General features: G+C 36.0%; 2 protein-coding genes across 12 annotated transcripts in view; both read left to right on the top strand.

The window, feature by feature from the left end:
* The first annotated feature begins 5,420 nt into the window (after nucleotides 1–5,420).
* LOC134843569 (uncharacterized) lies at nucleotides 5,421–18,216 on the top strand. Of its 11 annotated transcripts, none has more exons than XM_063859701.1 (8): nucleotides 5,421–5,562; nucleotides 6,438–6,665; nucleotides 12,450–12,637; nucleotides 12,842–13,069; nucleotides 15,232–15,811; nucleotides 16,465–16,609; nucleotides 16,927–17,058; nucleotides 17,755–18,216. In XM_063859701.1, the coding sequence occupies exons 2-8, from the start codon at nucleotides 6,538–6,540 to the stop codon at nucleotides 17,854–17,856; spliced, it is 1,503 nt and encodes a 500-aa protein (XP_063715771.1). In that variant the 5' UTR covers nucleotides 5,421–5,562; nucleotides 6,438–6,537; the 3' UTR covers nucleotides 17,857–18,216. The 11 variants fall into 11 exon arrangements, with proteins under 11 accessions (XP_063715771.1, XP_063715772.1, XP_063715764.1 ...); XM_063859702.1 differs by having other exon boundaries at nucleotides 6,417–6,665; XM_063859694.1 differs by having other exon boundaries at nucleotides 6,409–6,665.
* LOC134843568 (intraflagellar transport protein 88 homolog) overlaps nucleotides 5,970–19,531 on the top strand; it is a 519,299-nt gene continuing 505,737 nt past the window's right edge. The window contains exon 1 of the mRNA XM_063859692.1: nucleotides 5,970–5,981. The gene's annotated coding sequence lies outside the window, so the exon portion shown is untranslated. The remainder of the gene's footprint in view (nucleotides 5,982–19,531) is intronic.

The raw sequence follows: 19,531 nt of genomic DNA, 5'->3' as shown, positions 1-19,531 counted from the left end.
TGGGATCAATTTTCATGACTCCGATTTGCCGTTTGAGTGTTTGTATCAGTCGTTCTACGACGCCTATAGATCTATTATCATCCACCGGGGCGAACAGAAATTTTATATTGTTTGATTTACAAAATAATTGGAACTTTTTAGCGCGAAATTTTTGAGCTTGATTGCACCTTAACCTGCGGGTACCCCATTTTAAGAAATGTAATGTTGCATAAATCTTAATGAAACGTCTGCTGTCGTGTTCGAAACTACCGTAGTCGTTGGGAATTCAGACCATTTGTCTACTGCCACTAATGTGTACGCGTCTTTTTTTAACTAGTCGGGAAGCGGTACCGCAAAATCCAGTTGGACCTCTTCATTAGGTTCAACGTTCAACTACCGGTTCCATTTGGAATTAATGTTGTTTACCAATGATTGCTTTTAAGTTTTTATATTGTTGTGTACATTGATGACGTCCTTGTGCCATTTGTACTATTGTCCTGTGTATATGCGGGAACCAGATGTTTTGGCAAAGGTCCAGCATGGCCGCAGATTCGGGATGGGTGAGATGCAAACTGTCCAGTACTGTTTGTCTGAGTTGGATGAGCAGAACTATACGTTCGTTGATGAGTAGGCAATCGTCTTTCACGTGCAATCGGTTTCTGATGTTAAACCAGTACTGGCCAAAAGACAATTTTAGCGCTTCCCAGTCCCACTTTCTCACGAAAATTGATGAGTGGCCTTAAGTTTCTGTGTTTTGGGTTGCCGCAGCGATGAAGTTCACCCCCAAGACTTTCTGGAGATTTTTTCTGTACAGCGGTGTATCTACTTCCTCTGTGTTGGTCTCTCTGTCGATTGTGGCGACAATTTCATCCACAATGATTTCGTGGCTGGCCTCCAATGGAGTTGTTGACATAGTGGGTGGTTCTGTGGTTGGTCGTGTTTCCTCCTGTATTGTGATGTTAAGGTCCACGCGGCTGACACACTATTCGTACGTTTCTTTTGTTTCTATGGAAAGGTCCGTTTGGATGATGCCGTTGACTGGTTCTTTTTTTGTTTGAATGGATGTCGTCATTGTTATTTTCATAATTGGAGGCGTTTTCTTACTGGGTCCTTCCGTTGAGTCGCTGAACACTACTTTCGGGAACATTGCTGGTTTTCTTTTTATATTTTCTCTTGCGCCGGTTTTTGTTTTGTGTCTGATTATTTTTTGTTTGGTGGTCGTTTGTGCCAACTGGGGTCAGACAGACTTTCTCCCAGTCTGATTCTCCTTGCCATAATTCCTTGTTTGTGTTTTCTCGTATTGAATTCTGTTCTCCCGTTTGCTGTTTTGGTATAAAAACTCCCTTAAATTCTTTCATATTTTGTTTTTTCATTTTGTCTGGCGGTCTCTCGTTGTCTCGTTGCTGTTTTTTTTGGCGATTTGAACTTTCTATTCTGTGTATCTGACTGATTTTTAAATTGAATTAAGAGCGAATGATTCAAATTAGGAATTTAGGACTTAAATCAGGTTTGAGTAATTGACCGCTTATGCAATGAATGAAATGATTAGAATGCAATTGAGCGTTTGATTGACCTATTATTCTCCTCTTAGTCTCCGCCCGTTTTTTGATCAGCCGATAGGACGCTAGTTTCCTATTGGCTAATTCGTTTAAAATTAAATTGTCAATCATTTCAAGATTGTTAACGAGTAAGTTGATTGACTTCACAAAAAATTCCTCATCATCTTCACTAGGGGATATTGCGATTCCAACTGGATTTTGATATATATAGTCAATAAATCTCATCTTACTTCCCGCCAAATGTTTGATATCAAAATTGAAAGGGATTAATCGTTCGATCCATCTCGTGAGCCTACTTTGGCTTGTATTAGATCGTTTGCTGGCGTTTAATGCACTGATCACAGCTTGATGATCAGTGATGACTATGAAATTTTTCCCGTATAAGTAGTACTTGAAGTGTTCTATCGCCCTACGACCCCCAAGAGTTCTAGCTCATTTACTGAATATTTCTCTTCTAATGAACTTAGAAATCTTGACACGAATGGAATAGCTATCCACCGCTCTTCTGTGCTTTGTTCTAGGGCCGCGCCGAGTCTATATGTAGATGCATCACACACCACACGTGTATCAAGGTTTTGATCAAAATGTTTTTTTGAGTAACTTTTGCGACCAACTTTTTAATCCTTTGGAAGGCGTATTCATGTTCAGCCAACCAACTAAGTGTTTTGTGCTTGTCTGAATTTTTTAGGAGAGGACGTAGTATATCTTGTAAGATGATGTATTGATCCAATGAAACTTTTAAGTTGTTTGAATGTTTTAGGTGGGGAGAGTTTTTCGATAGCGAGTGTTTTTCTTGATAGAGGAGTAGTTCCTTCGCTATCAATGTAAAACTCAAGCCATTCATTTGTTTCATGCAACGTTACATTTATCCAATGATATTACGGGATTTTCTTCGTCCAGTTTGTGAAGAAATTCTTCCAGTGTATCTTTATGTTTCTCGACTGATCCTTTTGTAATAATCAAGATGTCAACTAGTTACTCATATGTATTTTATTTTTCCAATTAGTTAATGTCTTAATTGCTTAATGTCTTAATTAACTTAATTAATTGCTTTTTGGAAATCTGCCGGCATATCTGTTAGGCCGTAGAATCCAGTTTGGAACTGGTATGTTCCCGTGGCGTTTCCTCCAATGATACTAAAATTGCACTGTTCTCTAGTTTTCTTATCCAAAGTGATATGTGAATATGCGTATCGTAAGTCAAGGGATGAGAACACTGTTTGTTCTTTTTTGTCGTATTTTTTTGTTTGTGCGATGTTATCTAGTAAAATTTGATGTTCGGCATCTAATACTTGTTTTTGTGAATGAATATAATAATGTTCTTCGAATCTAACGCGAGTTTGACTGTCTAATCTTTTTTTACTGCTATTACAATCGGGCTGATGAATTGTTTGCCGGATCACTTTTCCATTTTTATAAAATGTTTTTGGTCGATTAGTTTGTTGAGTTCGTTTCCCCACCCTTTCCCGTAGGTGGATCGGAATATTTCGACTTTTGTTGAATGTGTGTAACAACGTCCGGAATAAACTGTGTTTTCATAACATGGTTTTTTGCCTTTCCGATTCTAATACATAAATTTGTGAAGTTTTTTTTTACCTCCGGGTGTGATTTGTCTTCTTCTATTATATTTAAGACCTGTTTATTTTGTGACTTTTTTGAACTAATTTTATTCCGATGTTTGGTAGTAGATTACGATCGAGAATGTTTGCTTTTTGTTCGTCAATCAAAACAAATGGGGCTGATTCAATAGTCCACCCACCGGATTCTATTGCTAGAATTATTTTTCCTTTCGGAATGACAACTTTTCCATTATAGCATGCTAGATTTTGTGCTGTATCTTCCGGCGGGATTGTTTTATTTAAATATTGGATTTATCATTTTGTTGTATTCGACGTCCAGTTTGTTCATTTAGGAATGACATTAGACACCCTGAATCCGCGATAGCAAGTATTTCAGCAGATTTTGTTATGAGTTTCACAATGTGTCCATTTAAATTTTCGTCACTGATTTTTACAGTTTGTTTGATTTCGAATGCGTCTGCTATTGCCAACATGGAGTAGTTATCTCTCTGTAGTTCCTCCCATCAGTTGTGTGACGTGAATTCAGTAAAATCAACTGGATCGTTATCTTCGTTTTCGTGAGGTTGGCTTTCAATTTCATTTCTTGATTCGTCTTCATTGTTAATTTAAAGAAAGTTTACATTATCTGAACGACAGATTCTCGCAAAGTGTCCCCGTTTCGCACATTTCGAGCAAATTTTATCTCGGGCTAGGCACGTTTATAGATGGTTAGGGCTGAGAGGTTTTCCACACTTATAGCACTGTTTTTGGGAAGTGTAGTTCTGCGGACCTCTGTTTTGACTTCCTCTTGTGTTTTGGTTTCGTCTTAACACATAAACACCCCTGTCTCTTGCTTTTCGCCATCTATTTACCCAATCTACGTTCTTCTCTTGGTTTCTAACCTCTCTGTTTCTCCGTTGTGCATCGGTTTCTCCATGTATTTCGACTTCTAAGATTTGTTCAGTTGGCAGAGTAATATTAGGTTTTTCACGAAGCAGATTTTGAATCTCTATTCCGTCTTTTGCGAATACTGCAAGTTCGACAATTGCGGCCAATTTACTCCATTCTAAAGGGAGCTCCGCTGATGTTTTTTCCCAAAGTGAATTAATGGTGAGCGGGTTTTTTGTAGATCTTGCTGGCTGCGCCATGTCATACCGTTAGGTATGCTTACTATTAATATTGAATCCGAAGGGATTGGCGAGCTAAACGTGAGTAAGGCTGAGAGCATAAATAAGACAACTGGTTCGTAAACTCTTTATTCAGGTTCTAATTCTTCGTTAGTTTTATCTTCAAGGTCAATTGACCAGCTCAACACAGTGAGCTTAAAAATATATATGTATTTATATAGTACATTGCCAATCCGGCCGGATGACTCCCACCTTAAACACCTCTTTCCCCACCTGAACCGACCCACGCCCCCGATCTGAACTACCACCCCTCCCCCACCTGAACAACCACCCACCACCCGAACTAGCCCCATCCCACCTTAACCAACTTCCACCCCACCAGAACCCCCTCCCCACCTGAACCACCTGCCCCTGACTTGAGCCATCCCCCTCCACTTGAACCAACTCTTTCACCCGAACCAACCCCCCCCCCCCCCCCCCCAGTCAGAATTAACCCGGGTAGACGAGGGGTTGGTTCAGGTGGGGAGACAAAACCGAGAAATTGAGTAACGTAGGGACAAGCTTGCGCAGTTTAAGAATAAGAAATTTTTTTAGTTTATTCTTTAGTTCAAGAATTAGAAAATTTTTATGCATTGAAATTTATATCTCAATTAAGTGGAAAAATCAAATATAATGCGGGTTGCCCTTGAATGACGTAAGAAAAATTCCGTCAAAAACTGCTAGTTCAAAGGTAGAAATTCGTCTGAAGAAAAACAACCACCATGAGAGCAAATTTTCCGTCCAAATACTTGAAAGTAGGAACGACAATGCGACAATATTTTTCTACTTTTTAAAAAAGTGAAAAAACTCAAAAAGTTTTTTCAAAATTGATGTTTTGAATAGCAGTTTCAAAGACATCGCAGGGCAGTCGTTGTCTGAGTTTTGCCCTGATTCGAGTAGTCTAGTTCCTTTTATGTTCAACCAAAGCTACGTTTGATATCTTATTTGATATTTTATAATAAATTGATCAAGTGGGCCAATATTTCACGATAATATTTCATTAATAATCAGTTTATAATGTTTTTCAATCATGAGCTTACAATTTGATGGGCTTGGCTTGTTGACAAGAGTACTATTCGAACTCTTAGTTAAGAGTTTGTCAAAATATTAGACCTAGGTGATATCATTGTTCCGGCTCAATCTTCGAGTCCAAAACGAGTGATATCAAGGATTACTTTCGAAGCAGAGATGTTCAGAAACTCATGCGTTGACTGTGCCAAATTTCTAATCACCAAATACAATTTGATCAGAGCTCATCTCAAACTCCAGCGAGCTCGTTTGTTTTCCAGAAACCAATATGGTCCAATGATTATAATAAATACCAAAAATGTTGAAACAAACAGAATTGATTAAAAAGAGCAAATGACATTTTTCTGAAATTTTGCATGCAAACGCCAAAATTCAGACAAAACTTGTCTTAAAGGTCCATGATTCAAAATAAAAGATATCATGCAAACTTGGTCAAAATTGATTTAGTTTGTTCCAACATTTTGGCAACTAATAAATTGCAAACATTTTGAACAGACAAAATTATATTATTATTAAGAGCAAATGTATATTTCAGACGTTTTTTGCATACAAAAAAGATACTTTTCAAGCAGAAAGTATGTCTCAAGGTCACCTAAATTTTAAAGCTGCATGCCAAATTTGCAACAAATTGTGGCAGATTGTTCTTTTTAATTATTCTTGTTTGTTCCAAATTTGTGCAACTTATTAAATTTTGCATGCAAGTTTGAACTTTTAGGTCACATGCATAAATGTTCTAAAATTTTTGAAAATTTTCTTTCATTTGCTCATTTTACTTAATACTACTGTCTAATTCAACTTTTTGCAACTCTATAAATTAACTGTTTTTTGTAATTCATTATCCTATGTTTTTATTTTGAGTAAATCGGACAAAATTATTTTATTTTAGGCGTAAACTAAATTTTTTTGCAGTAATATCTGAGATTTCAAACAAGATTTTTAACGAACTGAAGTTTTGCTTTCGACTGGGTTGTGTCAATACTGATGCTATTATAATTATAGTGTTCTAAGAGATCAATTCTTCAATTAGACTTTTAAAATTTTTATTTACCTTCAAAGGATTCAATTAACAAAACTTTCAAAAAAAGAAAAATAATCCTAAGTTTTGAAGTTCAATTAGTTACTTAGTTTTATCCGTTTCTTCTTCAGTTCTATTATTTACACTGAGCTGAATAATTTATTCGTTTTTACTCTTTTTAATCATAATATTTTCAATCATTACATTGCCCCGCTGAGTTTATCATTGGCCATGAGTGGGGGGAACCCTGAACGCGGAAGGGGAGGGGGAGGGGGAGTCGGGGGAAGAGAGAGAACGTGGCAAGACTGGCTCACAGTGCTCCTCCTTTTCCTCACATTCGGCCCATGCAACGGAATTCTGTGAGTATCTTCAACTTCAATATCCGATTCAAAGTGCGAACTAAATTTTTCGTCTTAAGAAAAGTTGACCACTTTTTTCTCATTTCGAATTTTTTAACTTGATTCCTCCGGGTGGCTTAATGCCCGCAACCAGGTTGATACGTGTTGCGATCCTACTAGTCACGGGACACGTGCTGCTCATGTAACACTTGTCGCACCATTTGAAGATTTTTTTTGAAATCGAGCAAAAATCTGCAGCAGGGAGAAATAAGTGCCAAATATCCCAATCGAAATCAAATCTTTGAAGCTGAACAATAATTTAAAACAATTGGAAAGTTTAGATAAAAGTTTTCATTTTACTTCAGAACAGTTTTCATTGTTCACCATCCTCGCCATCAATAAATGGTGAAAATCCAAAGAAAGCTTTATTCTAATGTTGAAACCATAGACGAGTCAGCTAACTTTTAAAAATAGCTGATTTGCAATGAGATTGTTAGGGTTTCAGTTTTTCCTCTTTAGTTTGTGTTCGGATCGTAATTAAAAAGCAATACCCCTAGCTTGATTTTAGGATCTTACTAATTGCGCTATGAGGAATAATAAACAGTCGACAAATAAACAGTCGCAAAGTTATCCAGGAAACAACTGACTGCTTGACTAATGTTGGTCGAAATATCAGTTGCTGCTTAACTGTTTATTTTTCTAGGCATTATTTCTTCATTTAAAACTGTTATTGCACTACAGAAAACCTTGAACGAGTCAGCTAGTTTTTAAAATCGAATCTAAATGAAAGATGACTATGGTATGACTTTGAAGAAGAGAAAATGTCCGCTTTATAAACAATAAAAATGACAAGGATCAACAAAATATGCAGGTTCAATCAATTATAGTGCTGGAGAAATTAAATCTAAACAAAAATTCCAAATTGAACCTAAATTTTTTTTGATAGAAATGCACGAACAAATTCCTATTGATAGATCCTTTAATTCTCTTCGAAATTATTTTTATAGCTAATAAAAAAGTATTGTCTCTTTCATATTTATACAAGGTGTATTTTTTACATGCCGCTATAGTTGTTGATTTTAAATTTATTATGATAATTTCATTTTGTAGCAGCATGTATATTTAACCAAGTGATTATTTTGAATATACATGTTTGTCAAAAAAGCGGTACTAATCATTTGAGTTAGAAGAAAAACATACGCGGGTGTTGAATCATTTCGACCTTGGTTCATCTGGAACGTTCTTTTTGTCGTCCGAGATTCCGCTTCTTCTTCGTTGTTATCTGATAACGTGTCTCTTTTCCCGTAAACTTCAAGGTTGATTTGAAGTCGGGGGAGGTTTAAAGCAGATCAGCTGATCTCGTTGCCTGTCCTTTCAAAGTGAAATGCAATTATTTTATTGGAAACGTTTGAGGATAATACTTAAATAACTTTGGTAAATTATTTTTTCTTCTTAGTCTAATATCGTTAAGAGTCTGTTGAAGTCCTTGCGATTAGTTGATTAGTCGTGCTTGCGCTTTAATGCAACCTGTTAAGCATGCCCAGACTTCGCATCCATCGTTTTCTTTCTTGCTCGTTAGTTTTCTTTCCGCTTCATCGTTCGCTCAGTTTTCTTTTTTTTTCGGCATCTGTGCTCCGAGCTTCGCATTATTGCAAGTAGTACACATAAGAGAGACGTAGTTTTTTGTTTTCTCTTATTGCGAGCCCGAACCAATGATTGGTCTGCGGCTGTTTGAGTCTATTCTGAACTTGATGAAATCTGTCATTGTCTTGTTTCAATGCGACATCTTTTTTGCCGCTCAGTGAAATTTCCAACCGTTTGTTTTTTTCCCAAAAAGAACCAAACTTCCTTTGGTTTGCAATTCCTCCATCAGTTTGACTGTTAATCACTGAGTTTTGATGAAACTGCTTCGGTGATTGTCAATTCCAGCTGGGCACTGATGTCACAAACCGATATACTTTTTCATATTTTGACTGAAAATTCGAATTAACTTGCTGATTTACTTGAAAGTAGAACTAGTTTTTTTTTTAATTCACCCTTAGCAAAAAGTATGGAAGCAACCTTTTTTGCCCCACGTTAGCCTTGAAAAAAACTTGAGCAAATGTAATTTGAAAATTCTTATGAGTTCATGGCTTAGCATTTTGGCACAAGGATCCATTTTCTTACCTGGAGGGCACCTGTATTTAAATCAGACAGATCGAAGTTCAAAAGAACTGCTGGCTACAAAGTGGGATTACAAGGGGCTGTACAAAATAGTTTATAGAAATTTTACGTTAATCAAAATTGTTTCAACTTGCGAAGACAACAGAATGTTCAAGCTTGGTGTTGTTTTTTATTCAGTCAGTTTTCAGCGATCGAGTTAATAGTTTTTACAAATTTTTGTTATGACTCATTAAAAGCATCGACTTCCTGAAATCAAGTTTAAGAAGATATTTTACCTCTGATCAAGTATTGGGAGTTTGAAAATTGCCAATTTGGCCATGCTCTGGATCTGGACTAAATTCTTAGCACTTTGAAGATTTTGTCCATAATCCTTAAAGCAATAATCCTAATTTTATCCATAATCCTATGAAAAAATTATGCTTCGCGAAATATACCGCACAGAAAAATGGTTCCAGATTGAACTGAGGCTGGCTAATCGGTCGTATCAGTTTCGTAGAATTCAAATTTTCACACCTGATTTATGATAGTGTCCAAAAATTTTCCTTTTAAAAATTTTTCTTTCCACAAAAACACTATACAATACATAATGAGGGGCAGTCGGAACATTCAGTGCGTTGCCTGATATACGAGCAGTCTCTTTCTCTACTTATTTTTAAATTTCGCACGTCAGAAAATCGAGAAAATGATAAAAGGAGGTCTGAATAAACCATAAATAAACCATTTCAAGTCAGATCATCAAGGAAAATATACACGCTATCCAATTGGCCATTGGGACTTCCAGAACAAACCTTATACAAAGTTTTAAAAGCTTGAGCTAGTTCGTTTTTTTTTTAAAAAAACGACCCACTGTTCAACTATTTATTTTACGAAAATTGATTCAAATTGATTCAATTTTATGAAAATTAATTCAAAATCGTTTTCGTTGAAAATCTTCAGCAATGCAATCATTTTATCATTTTGTCGATAGCGCATTTTCAATTCAATTCAAAAATTACGATTTGTGAATTTTTGAGCGTCAGTCACACTTGGATATTCTTTTCGTGCTGGCCAGTTAAGCTTTGTGCTCCGTAGTTGCCCTTTTTTTTGCTAAAATCCGGCCTTCTGATAACTTTGCGAAAGACCTAAATGTGCAAAAGACCTGATTGTTCCAAAAATCAGTTGAAATAATTTGTGCGAGTTTGCAAAGATGAGGTTTCAAAAACCGGAAAAGAACACGATTCCTTTTTTTTTCAGCAGTTTTTTGTTGAGACTTTAAGATATGTTGTTTTTGCTTATGTAGTCCAATTTTGACTTTCTAGCAAACCATTTTGACAAAATTGTTGCATGCAGTTCCAAAAAAAGAAAAGATTGAGTTAATGCTATTAAAAATTTCCTCGGCTTGTTTAAAAATAACCAACGTTGTGTGATACAAAACAACTGGAGCGACATTTTTGTTCTTTTTTAAGCCAGGATGTTTTTTTTTCTGTTTGAAAAAAAAAGAAATATTTCAGCTTGGGATGGTTTTTTTAAATTCAGATTCTTTTTTAAAAGGTAAATTGTTACTGGAGATCTATTATGGAGTCTCCCACGCGGTTGTGCTACTCACTATTCTAAAAGTTTTGTTAAGCCTACGTAAATTTTCTTGTTCAAAGCCTCCAAGATTTCATCTACGATGCTGATAACGTAACCCGAACTACTAAAGTTCCGAATTAAAAGAAGGATAGCCGGTTACTGACCGTGTGGCACAGAATGTTCCGACCATTAAAAACACAACAAAGTCGTCGTTTTTTTTGTCAAATTAGTGTCGTTTTTTTTTTCGGCGTGGTTTGAAAAAGGGAGCTGAACAGAAAACACGGTATTATGTATATTTGACAGTCATGGTGAAATAAGCAAGATGAAAACACTTGTTGTAGAAAATTTACTAGAAAAACCAAAAAAAAACTTGCAAAAATTTAGCAGTTTGGTTGCAGTTTTTCGAATTTTTGAAATTGTTGATTCGAAATTAATTTTATTAAAGCTTTTGTAAGCTTGTAAGCAATTAAACTAACACTACTCGCTCGCTTTTTGTTCGAAATAAGACAAAAAATCAAAAAATTCAAACCGGTTTTTCTCGACCGGGATTTTTTTTTGTAACTTTAAAATGTGTTTCGAATCACGACAGTAAGGGCTTTAATTTGATATATCACTCAAATCAGTCCGATGATTATTTGTGCAACCTGATCTTGCGTGGAAAGCAAATTAAAAGAAAAAGAAAAAAACCCAAATTTAAAATTCCTCCCTATTTTCAATGGTCGAAACAACAAGATTGCGTGTATGGAATCAATAAGACCAATTAACTTGCTTCAATTGCAATTTGTTTGAAGCTGCGTGTTGCCACGCCTAAATAATGCGCGTTTCATTTTCACCAACAAACATAAAAACGAGCAGTTTAGCTTGACCTCTGCCAGATTTTTGAAGTAATTTGCGAACTCAGCACGGCCCTCGCAGATCTAGGTTCGATCCCTTGAGAGAAAAATTCGTTTAAAAATTGGTTTGAATACCCCCTCCCCGAGTTTATAGAGTCATCACTTTCTTCGAAAATCAGAACAAAAAGGCAAATAATTGGTCATTTTTTCCTGATACGTCTCAGTTTTTAATTTTTTGTACCTGATATTTGCAGTATATTTCAATGTTCATTAGAATTATTTCATTAGGTTCATTAAGTGCATTTTCGGTAATCAACAAAAGGGCAGTTGGAACATTCAAGGCTTTGCCCTGACAATTGCTTCTCTATCGTTGATGTGACAATTACAGTGACTCATAATTCAACCTAAATTGAATCGAGAGAAGCTGATTATGATTGTAAACATATATTAGATGCGAGTGTTTTTTTTTTCAACGAACTTTGCTTGTGGGGGAAGAATTCTTGATTTAGAAACCAGTTAAAATTTTTGATTTCATGCGATTTCAAAATTTCCCTGCAGCAACTATATAGTCTCGTAAATTCGGTTTAAGTTTTACTTTTAAAAGGTTTTCAGTTTTGTGATAAAATCGTTTTTATTTTAATTTCATTAGGCCCAAAAGCTTGCAAACCTCACCATGAAAATATCTTCTGGTATCTATTTGCTGTTAATTTTCACAATACAATCTCAAGTTTTCATGCACCTATTATTGTATATTAAGCGAGCGTTATTTTGAAACAACCTGCACAAGGAGCAGGGGCGGATATAAGATTTTCTCACTGGGGGATGTATTGCGGGTTTTTAAAAGCGGGTCTCAAACAACTATCAAGCTCCTTGTTTCTTAGCAATCTATTTTTCTGCGCCGCACGCAAACTTTGAGAACACAGACCAAAAGGCATTTCTAGACATTTTTAAAATTGATTTTTGTTGCGCGCTCATCCCTAAAGTTTAGTATATTCAGATGGTACCATCAGAAAAATTTTGGAGCCCGGTCAACTAAAAAATGTAAAACAAAAAAAAACAGAGCAAAACTTGTGGATTTGTGATATCTTGAAAAGTTGATACTATTGAAATAGAAACTTGAAATTCGAATACTAATTGAAAGTAAAAAAATTGCCGCAAATTTCTATAAAAAACGTGTGTATAATGTTTCTGTATATTTTTATGCATAAAAGTTCTATGGAAAATTCTTTCAAGAATAATGTTTTTTATTCTGTTTCAGCTACACGATGGGCGTGTACCAAGCGTACTGGGTGACTAATTTGGGCATGGCCCCCACCCGGGCTAGTCTGATCAGCAGCACCCTGTTCCTCATGACCTGTCTGCCCTCCCCCTTCATCTCCCTCTTAATCCACAAGACTCGCTTCAGACCAAATCTCATGGTCGCGGCCGCCATCCCCATTCTCACAAGTCAGCTTACTTCTCAGAACTTTTTAAACCCCCCCCCCCTGATCCCTGATGTTATGCTGTGAGACTGTTTCATACAATCATCCGCTGTATATGAGCAATCCAACGGTTAAGATAATAAAAATCTACAACGATTCAATTTACAAAAAAATCTACAAAAACGTGTTGAATTTGAGATGGAACCATTTGAAATATTTTACTTTTCAGTTGGTGTACTGATGAACGCGTACTGTCACAACTTCTGGCTCCTCCTCCTAGCCAGTGGAGTCTTCCTAGGACCTGCTCAGAGTCTGATGGATGTCACCTCAATGACAGCTGTCTATCACTACTTTCTAGATGAACACGTCTATCTGTTCACATCCATTGTGTCATCGGGGGTCGGTGGGGGCATGATTGTGTTTTCAGTTATTTTCTTCGTGCTAGAACCCAAACTTGGTTAGTAGAAAAGCAAAAGAGGCTTTTACTATTAGCTTTTTTCCAAAACCCTTTTAATATATTTATTATTAGTCCACTATTTTTTTTCCATAAAATTTTCTAGCGTTGAAAAAGTCAGAGAAGCTTTCATTGTGCTGAGTGGGGCGAGGCAATAAGGGGTTTGGTTATAGTCCCCAACAATCTCGTTCATTTTTGGCCGACTGTTTCAAATAGAATCCTCCAGATTTCTCCCTCAGAACTATTTTTAGGGGAGCGGTGGTGAAGTGGTGAAGTGGTGACGTCTCCGCCTCTCAATTGAAGGGTCGAATGTACGAGCCCCAGCATGATCCATGCTCATTGCTTGAGCTCTAATCAACGAAAACCAGCGCGGAAAAATAACCCAAAAAATTGCATGTAGTTCTTAAGCAGAGGCGCAACAGAACTTCTAAGTGAAGAATATGATGGTCCTTTCCCTTGTGTATACACATTTTTTGTCAGGCTTCTAATTGTTCCGTCCTTTTAAAAAATGGGGAGGAACTTTGTATTCGGGTGTATTTTAGTTTTTTTTCCACGCAAAATCAGCTACCAGAAATTATCATCGCAGTTGTGATTCAAACCACATTTAAAACTTTCCTAAAAACTTTCTCAGTGTTTAAAAAACTTTTTGGTTTTTTGGTCTAATTTTTGGTTTTTTGGTCTAATTTTGAGTGAGCGAGCAGGCTTACAATAGTTTATTTTAATAGCTTAAAAGCTTACAATTGTTTAATTTTTGCTGTTAAAAAATTGGTTTTACTCGGCTAAAGATAAATTTTGAGTGTTGTAGCGCCTTTTTGGATACAAAAACGTCAAAGTTTCAAAAAAAAGCTTTAAAATTTTTAAAGAATGTTTAATTTTTTTTTTGGTTTTCTAGTCATTTTTCTACAAAATTCGTTTTCCAATTTGCTCATTTCACTATAACTGTCGAATATGCTTATGCTCTATTTTTTGTTCGGATCTTTTTATGACACCACGCAAAAAAAATTACTATGATTTGAAAAAAAAAACTTTTTATTGTATTTTTCAAGACTGCGGTCGGAACATTCTATGCTCTTCGCACACAACCGGCTATCCTTGTTTATAGAGTGAACTTTGTTCGGATGATTCAATTTTGTAGCTGGGATTGCTTTTGAAGGCAGTTTTTCTCCCAACCTACCTGGTTAATCTGTTTTGTAGACGAAGAATGTTGGTTGAAAATTACGAGTTATTCTCAAAATTGTTTTCTGAAAAACCCGTAATTTTCTTCCTAAATAATTTAGGTGGGTGAGTTTTTGTTAAACTGCTCCGAATCCATTAATTAAGCTGCCAATGAAAGGGAAAAATGGACTTTAAATCCTGATAATTTATCATGAATAAATTTTTTGTTGAAAGCATTAAATTGGAGGAGTAACTTTGTATTCGGGCGTGTTTTTGTTTTTTTCTTTTTTTATTTTTTGTTTTCCACGCAAAATCAGATACCACAAACTATCATTGGAATGAGCTGATTATATTTAAGCGCTTACAGTTTTGATTTGAACCACGTAAATTTTTTCCTCGTGTCGAGAAAAACCGGTTTGAAATTTTTGAATACTCTGAGCGAATTAAGCATGCAATTGCTTGAATGCTTAAATTTGCTTAGTTTTTAACGTAAAAATTTATTTTTACTTGAGTAACGTTAGTTTACTTGGAGTGCTTCAGCGCCTTATTGAAAACAAAATTTGTTAAAATTCAAAAAACTTTTTTTTTTCGTTTTCCTGGTAATTTTTCTACAAAAATTGTTTTTCAGTTCGCTTATTTTAATATGATTATCGAATATACATAATCTCCAGTTTTTTTGTTCAATTTTCTTTAACACACCACACCGAAGAAAAACGACAATAATTTGAAAAAACTTGGTTTTTTTTCAAGACTTTGGTCGGGACGTTACTTGCACAGTAACCTGCTATATTGGTTATATTTCGAAATTGGTAATATTCCTAATTATTTCGGAAGCGCACCAGAAAATAATTGCTTCGGAAGGCTGACTTAAATAATCCATACCCCAAACACCGTCCAACAAATCGTGCAAACACCACTTTGCCATCGTTATTTTATTACGAGGGTTGTTTTCAAAATTTTTCAAAAAATCGAATTCATCTTTAATATAAAAACTTCTGAAATTATTTTAGGCCTGCAGGGAATTGGCTACGTTCAACTAACAGTGGCATGGGTAATATTCATCATCGCCATCTCAATCTTCACTTTCGGACACAAATTGGGCATGAAAACGAAACACGAGAAGAACCGAATTCCCAACGACAGATGCGAAGTATGCGCTACGAACGGTCTGCTAATTAAACGCACAAAGTGTCCATGCGCCTTACATGCGCAGCTATTAATACACGGAGAAGCTCATTCTGGGTTTGCAAATGATTCGTTCTCGAAGCCGAAAAGGCGTAGAAACGACAGTGAGTCGTCTCTCGTGATGATGTCGCGGAATACTGTGTTGTCGGATAGATCGCACGTAGCAGCCGACGTTCTCGTAAAGTCGATTTTCACAAATAGCCGTTTTATGATGATCGTGGTGTCGTATGCTTTTTGCACTTCGGTTTTCAACACGGTAATGTATCACCAGCCGACCAGGTTGTTGGCGTTCGGATTTTCCCTCAATAACGGGGCCCAGTCTATCGCAATCAATGGGTTTGTGCAGATGGTGTTCCGAGTGACGGCTGGTCTGTTGGCAACATCTAATAGAGTATCTCCCTTTAGGTTAGAACACTTATCCAGATCTGTTTTCACGAATTAAAAATTGTTTATCCAGATACTTAAGGAAACGCAAAAGAAAAACAATTTGAATGATTCAAATGCAAAACGCAACAAAAGATAGCGGGCCACAAAGTTCTGACTATAAAAAAAAACATTTTTTCCTTTTAAAGTTCTGACTACAAAAAAAAAACATTTTTTCCTTTGCTATGTTTTTGTTTGCTGGACTATGAGCAGAGCTGACCGAAAGCCTCAAAAAGATAGATAAAAAAACATATAAATTTTTTTTTTTTAGTTTTTGCTGATTTTTGTAGTGTTTTTTTTTTGTTTTCAAGAAGGCGGTTCACAACGGTTCACAACTTCGAAACGGTTCACAACTTTTTCGAAATTTATTAATTGTCGTTCGAATCACAAACAAAAGGGCTTCAATATGATTTACAACTCGACCCATTCCGATGATTAATTGCGCCGGTACCTGATTTTGCGGGAAAAACAAAAAAAAGAAAAAACTAAAACACCCGTATACAAAGTTCCTCAGTAGTCGGAACAAAAGCTGACGCGATTAGAAATTGGTTAATCGTTTGTACTTAGTATAAGAAACCATTGAATTTATCTAGAGAAAATGATTGCGATAAAAGATGATAAGGTTTAATTTGCAGACTGAGCGAGCTGTCCAAACTGGCTCTGGGCTTGCTAACTGTAGTGAGTACTTTCGTGCCCTACTTGTGGTGTCAGCTGCTCTACATGTTCCTCATTGGAGTCACAGGGGCATTCATAAACACCACCGACTTCCTACTAGTCAAGGTCAGTCAGTCGTTAATTGGAAGTATAATAGCCTACTGAGTGTAACAAGGAATTCCATATGGTCGTGCATGGCGAGATAATATATTTTGAGCTAATTAATTCATATCCGCAAGCCATATTTCACAAAAAAAATAACATGCAACTTATAATTTCGAAAAAAAATTCATGGAAAAAAAAAAGATTTTTTTTTCGACTTCTTTAAATTATTCAATTAATTAAAGTTTTAAACCATAATAATCAAAGTGGTCGGACAATGCTGTCCTTTCTACACAGCAACCGATGAATATTTAGTTAGCATGCGTGTTTCTTGTCTGCAGGACTGTATGACTGAGGGGAGGGAGTTTGGGATTGCACTTCTGTTCCTGGTGGATGGAATCTCCACTCTCATCGTCGACACTCTTGTGGGCCACTTGTACCAAGAGATCGGATCATACAACCCCATATTTAAGGTAATTTCAGTACAAATGTGTGTTTGATTTAATGAGTTAAGTCTATGATGTAATTCAGGGGCGGATTGGGGGGGGGGAGTAGACATGCCCACTCAGGTATTCGACACCCTGCCGACCCAAAGGGTCCCCCCTTTCTACTATTTGAGTTATCCTATGTTGGTTACCAACCCTTAAAAAGTTTCCAGAGGTGGCTTCGGCCGCAGTATATACTAATTTTGAGAGGGGAGCGCGCGCCGAAAAAACGCAATTTTGTTGGCCTGTTTTTCATAATTCTGAAAATTTGGCCAAAACAAGGGTCTGTTCAGTGCTTTCTGAAAACCAATTTGGTCGGCCTAAAAAAAATTCCAAAATTTCTGAAAATCCGCACCCCTCGATAAAATCCTAGATCCGCCCCTGATGTAGTTAGTGACTTTACAATTCCACTAAGCCCCTCCCCCCGTCACCCCAAGCCTATTGTGTCAAACAATCGTTGTAGCCTTCCACACTGTAATTTTACTTTCAAGATGTGAAAATGTTATTTGCTGACGGGACAAAATGGGAGAGCTCAAAAATGGTACCAAAGTTTGGATCTCTCGGTTTCAAAAATTTTCCAAATCGAATCCAATTTTGCCGCCTTCATTATCAAAACTGGCCGAAGTTGCATAAATGTTTTTGTTTTTCTACAGTAATTTTGTGCCAACTCCCCCATTGTTTCAGGCGATGGGTGCTCTCTCTTGTATCGGAGCTGTGCTAGGCCTCTCGGCAGAGCTGCTTCACAAAAGACAACGTCGCACTGGGATTCCTTACGAGACTCTATAGAACAAGATATAGAGATAGATAGCTTCCAACGAAATAGAGGAATTTCTGGAAGGTGTTACGAGGAGAGAGCGGGGCTGCATATTTTTTAAAATCTATTCAGCCCAGAATCGAAATATTATTAACGAGGCCGCATTTTAATCAATTGCGAGACTCTATTTGAATGGGCAATTTTGTTGATGATGTTTTTTTTTTCATTTCCATTTTCAATTTTCGAGAAATTGTTTATCGGGCCAAATAAAAAAACGACCCGAATTGAAATCAACTTCATCTAATTTGGCCGCTGAAATATCTTAACCAAACTACTTTTCCTAATATTGCTTTCTGTAGAAGTTTTATATATCCTTTTTATGGATAATTAATTTATGCTAGATTGTTAAAAATAAGTATTCTATTTTAATTTACGTTTTTTACTGCAGTGACGACAACGCCCAGGCAAAAATAATTGGAAGACACATCCAAAATTAAGTGGCCTAAATTTAAAAAACTTCAACCGAGATCCGTAAAAAAGGTTAAAAATTTTCTTGTTTCCAGTGATTCCCGGATTGTTCTGCCAGTAATAATCAGTACTGTTTCAGAATTAAACCAGTGTTAACGTCTATGCATTACTTTTTCAGAGCAAAACCAGGGGAAGAAAATCAGTTTTGTTGCAGTACTGAAACAGTACTGTTACGGTAATGTGTATACTGTCTCTGTTTTTGTCCTGCAGCAGTAGTAGATTTTTTTTTCAAAATTCTAAATTGAATTCGAATTTTTGTTACGTGTCGTTATCCGCAGAAAAATCTGTAAAATTGCTTTAAGTTAGCACATTACAAGGCCAAAATGGATATTTTGTAAATTTTAAGCTGATTCCGCAACAAGGACGCTCCCTTTGTTCTTCTTTTGTTCTTTCTTTTTCTTTGATTGCGCCGACAATTTTTTAACATGTTTAAAGAATTGTGTCTGGAATCCAGGAACATAAAAAAAAAAATTGTGAGCCTATTCAGTGCACAGTTTGGCCTCGTAGTACAAAACTCATTTTTTTGTGGAAAAAAATTAAACGCATTTTTCTTTAAAAAAATTGGGTTAGCTTTGGGAGTTAAAAGGCTTGAGCAAGTAAATTTGACTGAAAACAAAATAATCTTTAATAATAAATAGAATTACAATTTTCATAACAGATCAGCTCAAAACTCAGTTTTTCGGTTCATTAACTTTTTTTCATATTGATATCGATTGATCTTACTATTTGTTTCGATGTATATTTGGTAGCCTGAGATGGATTGGTTAAAACAGAAGAAGGGTTTAAAAAATAGAAAAGCTACCTAAATCCATAAAACAATATCTGATCAATCAAAAAAATACCTGATCAATCCATCGGCAGAAATTTCCAATCAAGTAATGGTTCTTAAATTATTCAACCTTTTTGAATGCTTAGGTTTGTTTAGCTTGTATACTTTAACAATGGTTTCTTATCAAAAAATGAAACAAAAGCTTGCTATTGAATAAAAGCGGAAAATTTAAAACGAACTTTTCCATTTTTATTGATACGTTTTAAATACTTCAATGTAACATAATAAAACTACTCTACGCTTAGAATGCAAAAGTTTTCGCAAAACCAGTTTTTTTTCTATTTATGATTGTCCGAACACTAATATTAATAAAAAAAGTTCCTTTTCTCTCCTTGTACAGAAATTCAACT

This window comes from Symsagittifera roscoffensis, chromosome 4 (genome assembly GCF_963678635.1).
Source record: "Symsagittifera roscoffensis chromosome 4, txSymRosc1.1, whole genome shotgun sequence".
NCBI classification, from domain to species: Eukaryota; Metazoa; Xenacoelomorpha; order Acoela; family Convolutidae; genus Symsagittifera; species Symsagittifera roscoffensis.
This window is presented reverse-complemented; position numbering and strand designations above follow the sequence as displayed.